The 12492-nt window shown below is 37.4% G+C and overlaps 1 protein-coding gene across 1 annotated transcript in view; it reads right to left on the reverse strand.

The window, feature by feature from the left end:
* Positions 1–12492, reverse strand: part of PIK3C2G (phosphatidylinositol-4-phosphate 3-kinase catalytic subunit type 2 gamma) — a 196636-nt gene that overhangs the window by 77853 nt on the left and 106291 nt on the right. The window contains exons 18-22 of the mRNA XM_065742527.1: positions 8979–9159; positions 6996–7103; positions 4616–4708; positions 2389–2518; positions 135–271 (exon numbers count right to left, since the gene is read on the reverse strand). Of these exons, the coding sequence (XP_065598599.1) occupies positions 135–271; positions 2389–2518; positions 4616–4708; positions 6996–7103; positions 8979–9159 (649 nt within the window). The remainder of the gene's footprint in view (positions 1–134; positions 272–2388; positions 2519–4615; positions 4709–6995; positions 7104–8978; positions 9160–12492) is intronic.

A 12492-nucleotide genomic window follows, 5' to 3' on the forward strand; every position in this document is an offset into this window, starting at 1 on the left:
ATACCCTGGCCTCTATGCCTGTTACTTGTTTGCCTCGAATGTGAGTCATCTGTTTTTGCTGCATACTGCCATTATGATTTCTTGTTTTGCATGACATAGGATGAAATATATAATAAAGCTCATTATGATGTTACCTCTTGGTAACTTGATTCCAGACGATGGTGATGATGGAACCATTTTTTAATTGTGTTTTCTTTCAATGGTCCTATCAGTCCAGATTCCCTGTGGATCTTGGCTAGTGTGGTAGCATCTGGCACCATCTGTACCAATCCTAATCAGATACAATAGAGGTCACATGAGAGAGAAGCCTACAACTTAAAAAAACCCATGAAGACAGCCAACATATTTGCATATTTTTGGATCATTCCATGCAGAAAAAATACATAATCAGTAGCTTATAAAACAATGAATTCAATCAAGAAGGTAGATCAAGATTTAATTTTTTCTTCGTCTTAAGAGACAATAAAAGAAAGGACAGGTAGTGAAAAATGCAGTTCCATGAAGAAATAAAATCACCAGTAACAATATTGCATACATACAAAAGACCAACAATTTAAGAAGACTCAAAGTGGGTATAATATGTGTGCAAAAAAAATTTTGTTAAAAAAATGTGGATCAGATATTTACTGTGGAATGTAAAGTTATTCCATACGCATTTATTGTCAAGAATACTACAGCCATTTTTTTCCACAGTGCATTATACTGATCACAGGTAGAGACTATACTACTAGACAGTGCAGAGATTAGTCTGATCCAAGGTGACATATACTGGGTCTGCAAAATGCAGAAGCAGCCAAACATTTTGCAGTGCTTCACTTGAATCTTTTGTCCGTAGTGCATGCACTTAATTCCTTCTTTGGAACTGAGAGACGGCTTGCCAGCCTTCTGTTGCTGTTCCTGTATGTGGTCCCCTGGCACCTCACTCTGCAACTCTGCATAACAGGAAGGACTTCTAATGAATTCAGTTGGCGACAGCCTTATATACATTGCCATACCTGGCAAGTAGTATTCTCAGAGTGCTTTATCTGCTTTAAACTTATCTGTGTTTGCTTGAGATTTAAGTGATTCCTGTGTACCTGTGACTATACAGTGATCATCTCCCATCCCCTCTGAGTGGAAAAACTGGTCCACAAAGCAAGATGTTAGCGCAGGACTTGAAGGATCTGAGTAAACAAGTGTATTTTTGCACATGTTCTATATGACCACAGGCATGTCATTTGGTCCTTTTATTCTTGAATATTAACTGTAAATCAGTTACGTTAACACTCCTATTATTCTTAAGGAAAGACATTGTGTGGAAAATCTGAGATGCTGGACGAATTTCTGCTAAAATGGTACTGAAATTAAGAGAACATCAGGCAGAATACTATTTGCAGATGTTATCTATATCTTTCTTGGCAAAAGTCAAATTAAGTGTTAGTATATCAGAGAGACTATAATACCATATTCAGAGATAATGGTCTTTGTGTAATTAACCTTTGAAGCAGAAGTCTTCAGGCTTTGAATCTAACCTCTGTAAAGGAGGCAGTAGTCTTTTTCTGTTCACCTTAACCACCTGCCATATGTGTGAAGTTATCTGTACCTCATCATAGTCCCTTCAGATCATTCATCCTCTCTTGTTTTCTCTTCGTGGCTTGCAGAAAAAAATGAGTATAATTTTTTATTATTGCTTTTTTTGGTAGATTTTATACAGAAGATAGTCTGAATACATCAGTCTTCTGTTGTGAAGGGAATATTTTCAGTAAAACATTTAGAGAGCCAGTGAAAAATAGTAAGCTTTTGCTGTCAGTAATTTTTTTTTTTAACAGGCAGTTGGCATCCCTGCTACAGCTCTACTACAACAACCATGGAAGAGAGAAATAAAGCTTTCAGATGAGTCAGGCTCATCCTAAGCAGCATAAATTGCAAGAGTAATATTTCAAATTCAACACTGCAAAGATGTCTTCACTTCTCTTTAGGTACTTCATGTAGCCACAAACTTCTAGGTTCATTTAAGCAGCTTTGTGGGATTGCAATGGATTAACACTTTAGTGGCTATAGCCAATTTTCTCCAAAGACCTTTTTTTGATATGTCAAGTTACTTTTAAGAATATGGTGAAAGCTGATGTTGAAGCTTTTACAAAATTCTAGCCTAGGTTGCTGCAAAATTCAATGAGTTTTTCTGTACTTCTGGAAAGTGATAAGCATTCAGTATTATATAGGCATACAATTTTGGGCCTGAATAACTGAAGTTTTGAACATTTTTAAATTTTTTATACTTTTTTAAAAAAGGAAAGATAAGTAGGAAACTTGTGGGGAAAAAAAATTGAGTGGAGGCTATTTCTGTACCATTATTTACAAGAGATATGAATAATGTGATAGGAACAATCTTTGTAAACTGAAACTGACCTTGGCCTTTTCCTGTAGATAAACATCTATAAATGATCATTTGCATATCCAGACCTTCCTGCAGCCATATGTTGTCCATCATTCGAATAATTTGCAGAACCAGCATATCTTGACGTAGATCATCGCCTATCTGTTAAAATAGCATAAGAAATCCAAGTTTCTTCTTCAATACCACTCAGCTTTACAATTAATTTGGACATTTCCTATGCAAAAAATAGCTAAATTTATTTTACAGTAATCCCCTCTTGTTTTACTTCAAATTTGCTAGCTATCTTCCTGCATCAGAAAGAGAATAGAATAGATGGCACAAGCAGGCAGCCATAGAAATGGTAGAAAATGCTCTCTGATTAATAGCCTTTCTGCTTATTATTCCTATGCAATTACTAATGTTTGAAAATTTAATCCGGAAGTAGAATCCTAATTAAGCTATATTTTAAAGTCTACCTAATGTGAGATCCCTTTTCAAAAATGACAGCATATGACCTAATGTTAAGCTTCACAACTTGGATTTTGCAGCAGGCTGAAGGGAAATTTATAATCAATTTGCATTTTTCCATGACATAATTCATATTGAGTTTCAAACAGTGGTGCCTGCTCTCCCCATGGAGTTTGTTAAACAATAATCTTAGTGAAATGGGGTTGTAATTGTAGCCACAAGAGGTAATGAAGAGATTATCTTCAACCATGGCTGGATAGCTGGATAAATAGTCAGTGAAAACAAAAGGTCTGGTTTTATTTGTATCGACTCCCTACCCCCAACCCTATCTAAAATGCATGTGACTTTTGCTGGTACTTTTTGCTCTTCTGTTTTGTTCTTTTTCCAAAAGCATTCCAAACTGCAGACATTTACAGTCACTAAATGAGTACTTGAGGAGACAAATTTATCTTTAAAAATAAAAAATTCAAATCTACCTTTCTTTCACTTGAAGGTAATCTTGACTCCAATTAATTCTTCACAGTACCTAGTCCTGAGAAACATATTCTCTCCGGTTACTTGCTCTCTTACCCTCACACATTCAGTTACCAGAAAATTAAGTACAATATCAGTGCTTATTATTTCATGTATGTATTGTACATCATGAATGAACATTTGAATAACAGTAAAACTAAAAAATACCTTTTTCCAAGGGGTTGCTGACAGGAAGAAGTTATGTCTATTATAATACGCATACAGCAGCTTGAAAATTGATGGTTCTTGAGCATTACCAGGCAGGGGAAATTCTGTGTAGGTGGAACTAGCTCAAATCTTTAAATGCCTCATGGGCAAGCATTTGCTCAAGTAATTAGGAAGTTTTGCATTTCACATAGATTCTCAGGTGAAATATCCTAAGAAGAAGCTTTCTAAATATGCAGAAAAAAAAACATTGCTAGCCACCCCTAGAATGCCTGGAGAGCATATTTCTATAACTGAGAATCACAGTCTGTATTATTTATTGATCTATTTATATCAATTTTTATGCTTTGGGTTTGGAACATGAAAGTGCCAGAAATCAAAGAATAATGTATTTTTTTTGGCAACATCAACTGCTTTATATGCATCAGCCATTCTATGAACTTCAGTGTTCGTCTAAAACCAGCACCCACTGTTATGGAAGGCTTACACTTCTGAAAGAGAAACAGATCTAGATTGCAAGTATTGTCTTTTGCTGGCCACCATAGCACTGTCCCAAATATAAAGCTCTGAAGCTGACAACTGGAAAATGGAGTACTAGTCAGTTCGTCCAACCAGCTCTACTGAGACAGAGCTCCTCTGCAGTCCCCTCTGCCTCTCCTTCCTTAGCCCATTCCCTCGCACTGGCTGGTAGTGTTGGAATTAAACTCTCTCCAGCAAATAGTAATTAACACTGTAGCATTTTGATTTGCGAAACATATAGACATGGTTACAGGATTCAGTCATACTGAACGATCTCTTCCTAGAATGTACCCTCTGACTTTGTGTACTTAACAAATCAGTTTTAGAAAATAAACTTTGTATTTTAGCCTGGTATTCTCCACTAAGGAGAAAGAGATGCAAGAAGTAATTTGATGCTCAATCAAAATTTTGGGTACTGCAGTGTATTTTCTCTGCATATTCCAATGAAAGTCCTAGTATCAAAAATAACTGTGAAAAGTGAAGAATAGAGCCAAACCAAACATTCTCAGGCTCTACATTTAAAACATAAATCGGGTAAAGTTAAAATCAGCCTTTTGCACACAAAAGGAAGTGAGAGTTAGAGGAGTAACTTACCTTAAAAATAATATTGATATTTTCACTCGGAGCATTCGCATTGATGAAGGAGATTTTTAATGGAAAAGCATTGGATGTAAAATATGAGCATGACTTCAGGAAAAAAGAAAACAAGATGACAGCAGTGACACATACACAAAACAACAGGTTAGTACAATAACACAAAAAAAAGTACCATCTTTACATACTGCTCAGTATCTCAGATAATGAAAACAAATATTGATATTACTGGCTGTTTAATTGGGTCAGAAAAATTAGAAACTCTTTTTCCACTGACAATTGTTCAATTCAGTAATCAGATTATATGAAAGGATACTATTTTACATACTAATTCTTTTTCATTTTCACCCCATCTGCTAACGCTAAACTTTGTCTGGGATTGAGTAGACAAAAATATGTAAGATTGATCTAATGAGAATCTGCAAAGCAATGAAATGTTTTCAGTCCCCCTTTTTTTTCCTGAAAAAAAAAAAAAAAAAGCCAGATCATATAGTCTTTATGGAAGCAAAGAACCTATTAATCTCATTGGTCACTTCATGCTGACTAAGGATAGAGAAAATTCTGAAAACCACAATTGATTTTATGTGGAATGTGTCTTAATTAAACATGACAGTTTTTGTTTAATGACCTCTCATGCTCTGTAGCTCCTTCCACCTGAAGATCTCAATAGGCTTCAAAAAGCATTAATGAGCCAAGCATATCAAATTCTGTGTGGCTTAGATTGGTATTATTATCATCATTATAAAAAGGGGGAAAAGCCCAACACCACAACCAAATACAATGATAAATTAATGGCTTGGTTTCTAGAAATAATGAGCACCTCACAGCAGCTACTGCTGTGCTTACTTGGTGGAGAGTAATGAAGGCTAATTTGAACAAAACCACTACTAGTCACAGCTGTCTCATGCTTTTCATCTAAAAATCTTCAAGTACAAATTCAAATACTGTCTCAGCCACACCATTTCTTGCAACATTTAGTAGCTATTAGTGAAGAAGAAATCTTGACCCCCTATGGAATTTTGACAATTGAAATGTCTGAAAAAGTAAAAAAGTTTAACGTCATACAATGCATTAGTGATAGAACTGTAAGCAGTGCTTGCTACTAGCAATATTGATGGATGATAGCAAAATTAATTAAATTTGAGGGTATCATGAGCATTTAAAAATGCTAGTTTTTGTGACCATATTAGCATACAGCTAAGTAAAAAAAAGCTGCAAATATTTATAATATTATAAGAGCCTATAATGATACGAGAAAAGTGAAAAAAATCTCTTCAGATACTTACACTTAAACATTTTATATCTCTCCAGCAAAGCTGGTGCAGTATAAATAGCATGATTGTATGGTGAAATACTTCCCTATTAGTCATTATTTCCAAAAAGCCTGAAAGTAGTGAGAAGCAGCAGGCTTCAAATTCTTCCAACTTATATCATCCACAATTGGCCCAAATCTGCAGGGTGCTGGAAGACCTCTGTTCTCTGAGAGATCAAGGCTGAATAGCAATTACTTGGAGAATCACAGGTCAAAGACAATTGAAGGGATCAGCACCTCTCAGAATCAGGTCCACTGTGGATAATGAGCCAGAGAACAAAAATAGAGCACAAATTGCTGTAATTAGACAGCTATAACAAATAATATATATGGGCCCTCCAATTTGTTTTTCCTTGCTGCTGGATACCTTTCTCTTTTGTAGAGTTGGAACAGCTTATTTCTGGCATAATATTGATTATGAAAACATTCTGAACAACGAATAACCGAGTCTTAGTACTGTGGTCAAAGTCAAGCTAAGCAATGCTAAACAGCATTAACTCCTTCCTTTATCTACAAATCACTTTTAATAGGAGTTGTAGACACAGGTGACTTACTGTGAATGTTTAATTTGAATATTTAATTCTTAGTACCTAGTCCCATCTAAGCAAGAAGAGAGTAGGTCTAGTTCTTTAGCTGCTGCCATCCATGACAGAGGAAAGTTCTGGATGGGAAAAAAACTGACATCAAGTGCTCCACAGATAGAATGGAAAACAAGACTCATTCTTAGGAGAGCCAAGTGCCTTTGCCAAGCTCAACACCACAGCAGGGCAGCTGAACAGGGAGAAAACTGCTGAGAGTTTGAAATATGTGCTGCTGTTGCACAAGGTAAGACATATAGGCAATTGCTAGCCCAGCAGTCCCCTTTAGCTTTACCTTCAACAAAAGCCTCCAGTTTCAAGGGGATTAGGCTGGATGTCAGTTTGCCAGACTTACGCTTAATACCAGCAGGATTATTTCCCAGCCAGTGCATTCACTCATTCCTCCTCTTCATATTAAAAAACAAAAGCAAAATCAAAAACAACAACAGCAACAACAACAAAGCATAATTCACTGCATAGATAGACTTACATCTGGCTCTATGCCTTGGACAACAAGTGCAGGGTTCAGAGGAAGTCGGCAAACTTTTACCTCCTGGAAGAATTGCTGAAGTCTGTTGAGTTCCATCTTTAACACCTCCTGCAACAAGCACATGACAACATTACAGAATATAATAGCAGTTCTTAAGTCATTGTCTTGTTATATTTGAATCAAGCAGTCCAACGTCTAGAACTAATAGCATCCATGTAAACATTTAACAGTTAATGAGGTACAGTTATTAAAAATAAAACTGTGATTTTACTCCATATTCATGCTTTTAATGTCTAGGTGCTCACTCTGTTCATGCTGCCATGTACGTTCATTTTTGACATCCTTCATTAGTGGCTGATTAGCTTTGCACCTCCTCCTCTGCATCTCATGTTTTTTTTTCCCTTTCTGGATAACTTTACAATTTGTTGCCTCAACACTGTGGTCTCCCTCACCTAACGGTGTGTTAACTGCAGGTTTCAAAGTTCCACAGTATCACAGATACTACAGCCTGGAGATTAATCTCTAAGAGCTGAAATATACATCAGTCATTTATAATGCATCACTACTATTTCTTTTTCTTTACATGGATTTTTCTCTTTGCAATTTTTTATTTTTATTTTATTTTTACTTCCATGTTTGCTTTGCTGCTTTCAGAGGCAACACAGAGTATTACAAAAAAAACCTATGAATATCTTTGAATCCTTAACAAGGCAAAACAAATTAATGGTAGCTTTCATGATTACTAGTAGTGGCAGGTATATTTTTATCTGTCTTTTTGGCTTGCTTCACTGAGATCTCAGCAAGAAAGCGTTTTACACTTCAGGTAAGTAATGTGTCTTGGAAAATTAACATCTGAATTGGAAACATACCTATGCAACATAAAAGCTGCACCTGCTGGAGATATAAGCCTTCTACTCTCAAGAATGCACCTCTGCAGTTACACCTGCAGTATTAATTACTGACTACTATACATGTCATGTGATGTACTGGCCATTTTGGTTCACTTTGTTAAGAAATGAGAATGTTCAGCATCTTAATGACAACTCTCAGCAAAGTTTTCAAGAAACGTGGCACCTCTACAGGAGACATAATTTGGAAAGAAATGTTGAATGTGTTCCCTTCAGTACAGGTACTCACCTCACTGTTTCTGACCTCTACCAAACTTAAGAAACCATGGGTTGAGGTATTTAAGTGAGTTAAAAGTTCTGCTGACCTCAAGAGCAATAATGGTAAGATAATAATGGGCCAATAATGGCCCAGTAAAATATATGTATTAAAAATTTCAGTCATGTCATGGTTTTATGATTTTTGGTACTGGTATTCCACATCATAACATCATGTAGTGCATTTAGAGTTAAAGAGTTAATGCTCCAGCTCCGTGGATCATCGATAGTTCCAGGTATGCCTGTCTCAGAAGAGAAGAAGAACTCCATTCCCCAGAGGACTTTGCGATGCTTTGCGTTCTTACGTGTTTACGCTCAGAGGGAAAGATAAAAACTGTCTGCGGTCACGGGACACTCTTTTTCCTTTGGGATCGACTCAGCAGTGGTTGCTCGCTGCCGTCCGCCTTTAGCGTTAGCGTAAGGCCTTCGGTTTATCGGACACTCTCTCTTGCTCATTTTATTTGATTTATTAGCTTTAATTCCAATTATATTGTATTATATTGTGTTATTTTGCTTTTCCGATATCTTATTTAGTAAATTAGCTTTCCTCCTCAGATCGTTGCCGCTGTTTTGTTCCTAGGCCAATCTCCCTTTTCCCTTTTCCCTTTTCCCTTTCCCCCTTCCCCTTTCCTGGGGCGTGGGTCCGTGGGTCCCCCACACCAATCGTCACGGAACCGGGCCGAACCTGCCCGTAAACCGTTGACAAGTCAAATCTTAGTTTTATTTACATAAAGGGCACTACAGGGAAGAAAAGGCGCTTTGGAAAAAATAAAATTACCTGGAGAATCTTAGATAGAAGGGGAAATATTTTTTAACAAACCTTTCTTTTTGGGTCACTGGCAGCTTTTACTTTTTCAGCGATGACTTCCAAAATTCTGATAAGTTTTTCCTCTTTAGCAAATTCATTGTTCAAGGTTTTTCCAGCAGAGAATTGGAGAGCAGCCAGTAGTTTCTGATACCAGATATTGAAATGAACTTCATTCTGTGCATTCTTCAACAGCCTGAACAAAGGAGGGGAAAAAATCAGTGTATTTAAAACTAATCTTTATTTTATAACACTTCCAGAAGAAGCAATAAATATACTCCAGACTAATCTGTATTCGGTGACTTTAGGTATCTCAGCCACACAGAATGAAAAAAATATGTTTATGTGTTGGTAGTATTCAAGTCCCATTTATAACTAATGAGATTCCAAATGTGTTGAATCAATAGGAATCTTTCATTTCTTATTGTCATTCATAGTGCTATGTTTATACTGCTTTTTTTTTTCTTTCTTTCTTTTTTTCCTGTAAGGAGAGTTTACAAATTGAAAATAAGTTGTATTTATCTTTTTTTAAGTCCAGCTTTAAGTGTATATCTCTAAATCTATTTTTAATACTTACACAGTCAAACACATATATCAGCTAGGAGGTGCATTTAAAGACTATTTTAGTTCCAGAAACCTTTACTAATCAAAGTCAAGGAGATTAATGAAATTGGCACTATTGCTAAGAAAAAATGAGCTCACTTTGTGTTTGTGTTGGCCTTAAGCAAAAATTCAGCTTTCAGTTCTTCTGAAGTTTTTAAAAGCTTTGGAAATGGAGTTCTTCTCTACACAAATGTCAGATGTAAAATGAAATTCATGCATTTTTCACAGGTATATCATGCAGTTTTCTCTAATTACAAGTTCATTTATGTTAGTAAACCTGTGTGAGTTTTAAGTTTCTGTAGTTAATTTCATGAATCACTGCAGATTTTTTCCTTGATGAGAGCCAGAGTTTTTGTACAACTTTGACTTATTTTTTAAGTACAGACAGAATCATGAGCTAATTTATACCACCATGAACATCTCATCCATTACCTGGGATTTTCCTTTCACTGAAAGACTGATAGATTGCCCTTTTGCCTTTTTGCCCTGAACAATTGTCCCTAAAATTTCACTAAGAACATCCCAAAACACATATTCCTCATAAATACCTGGATCTTAATGCAGTTTATCTTACTTTGTGAGGTTACTCAAACCTAACAGACAATGCTAGTTTTCACAGGACAGAAATTGGAGAAGTTGACTATGTAAACACAGAACACCTGAATATGTCCCGTAAAAAAAGCAAGCCCAAGATTTATCAAGCACTTATATTTACAGGTAAAAAATTGTAATGCCAATAGACTCTGTCTCCTTCAAATCATATATAAGATATAATAACATTGCTATGACAGTTCACGAATTTTTTTTGTCAATGAGGTATTCCTTCACCTTTCATAAAGCAATCACTTTTTAGATCTTTTTTTCCTATAAGAAATAAAATAAGAAATATAAAGTTCAATGCAGAATAAGATCACCTACCAGCTTCTGAAAAGCCCTTCTGATTACACAAGAACTCTGAACATCTAAAGGTTTATAAGTACTGAAAGTCCTTAAAAAACGTGCAGTGTTTCTATCTGAAATATCTAGACATGAAAGGGAAGGTACACAAGAATCCTCTGAAGGATATTGAAATACCATTTCTTTCTGTAGTTTGGTAAAAATAAATAATTACTTTTCGGATTGGAAAGAAATACAAGTAGTTCTTGCAGTGTCTGGTGGAAGGCAAACCCCAGCACACAGACACTTATGTTCCCACCCTGAACCCTCCACCACAGACTGAAGGTGGTTGTGAGCACAAGAATATTTGGTGGCTGATAAACCAATTCTTCCAGATTTCACACACGTTAACTCCAATTTCCTTGGGATATAATTATTTTGCTTGAATGTCAATACTCTGTGCCATTTTAGATGTCCTAGAAATTTCCATCTGGCCTCCAGCTGGTGCCATGGAAGGATGTGGGCTTACCAGAGGCAGCATCTCGTATGTGCCAAACCCAAGCAGGTGTATTAAGACACCCTGCACTGTGTAAAATGGCCTAAGTTTAGCCTACTGAATCTCACTCTGTAGTGACCTTCCTATCTCAGCTATACACAGACAAAGTGTTTTAAAATAAGACTAGTTTCAAGAGCAAGTCAGGAACATACTTGGTGATGCTTTTTTAAAGACAAGCATTACTAGTTCTGTCTGAACTATCACACAGGCAAGAGTTTTAGTTTACTGAATCTTAGTTTACTGAAGTTTAGAGCCCAGCATAACCTCAGTGCGGCTAAACAGCTTGCATTTCCCTAGAAACACAGGTAGAATGAACTTGTACCCCACTGACCAGAAAGAAATACCTCTCAATTCCCAATTGCGTCTTATTTGTGTCATCGCTTTTTGTCTGCATGTATATTTATGAACAACTGTTTCCAAGCATGAAGCACAGAAAGAGTAAAAATGTGTAAGAAATCTCTAGGAGCTTAATGAGAATTGCAGCCACTGCCATTGAACCAGACTGATGCATTAGTGTCATGAAAACAAGGTCACGTATCCCACTAGTTCTATATTTTGGTTGCTCTTTTTTATGTTTTCATTAAAAAACAATTCTCTGTTTTGCTGCTTAGATGCATTAATTCCATTACATATGAAGGTTGCTTCACCCTCAACCACCCGTTTTGCGGCCAATGAGAGAACTGGCTGAGGACAGCAATCCCTAACTGTCCTTCACATCCACCATTCGGAAAACCCCAGCACCAGCCCCCAAAGACCTCACAGGCCCTCCAATGCAACCCCCTGCAGACCCAGAGGCCCTCTCCTCCCCACTCCTTTCCTTTGGTACCAGGACAGAACAGATCTCACCTCCTTGTGCTCTAGGGGCAGCGATGAGCGGTGGGAAAGGACAGTCAATACAACCCTTGAGACTGAACTGTTTTTAATGATTACATCTCCCTTATCTGCCCATGGGGTGTCAGTATGCTTTGCTCCTCCTCTGCTGCTGTCAGTACAGGATGGTTCCACCACAGGCAGCTGCAGGGTGCATGAGGACCCTCTTCCACAACCCACTTGGCTGCAGGCCCCAACTGCCAGCTGTCACATTTGGGCCAGCACGTGGTACTCAGAATCCTGCCACTATGGACACTGAGTTGCACTCAATAGCAGTCCCTGAAGCCGACCCAGAGTCAACTGGACTCTGAGTCTCAGAAAGAGATACTTGTTATTTCTGAAGATAGGATGGAGCAGCCACTGGCTAGGACACAGCTGCTGGAAATATTGGTGACATTGAGCCCATGGAGGTGGATCTGCCTGGAAGGGACGGAGAACCCATGGAGGTGGATCCACCTCCAGAGGACAACCTAATGGAAGTGGATCCACCTCCATTGAGGCAGAGCGAACATCATGCTGTTGCCCTCAGGCCAATTAGTAAGAGGTTGCACCCCAAAAACATCACCTCCTTCAAAACAGCTGACTCAAGGAGAAGTCAAGGAAGAGACAGAGGCAGCTGCTGCT

This window comes from Cyrtonyx montezumae, unplaced genomic scaffold (genome assembly GCF_038088225.1).
Source record: "Cyrtonyx montezumae isolate F1298 unplaced genomic scaffold, pur_monq_1.0 scaffold_3, whole genome shotgun sequence".
Lineage (NCBI taxonomy): Eukaryota > Metazoa > Chordata > Aves > Galliformes > Odontophoridae > Cyrtonyx > Cyrtonyx montezumae.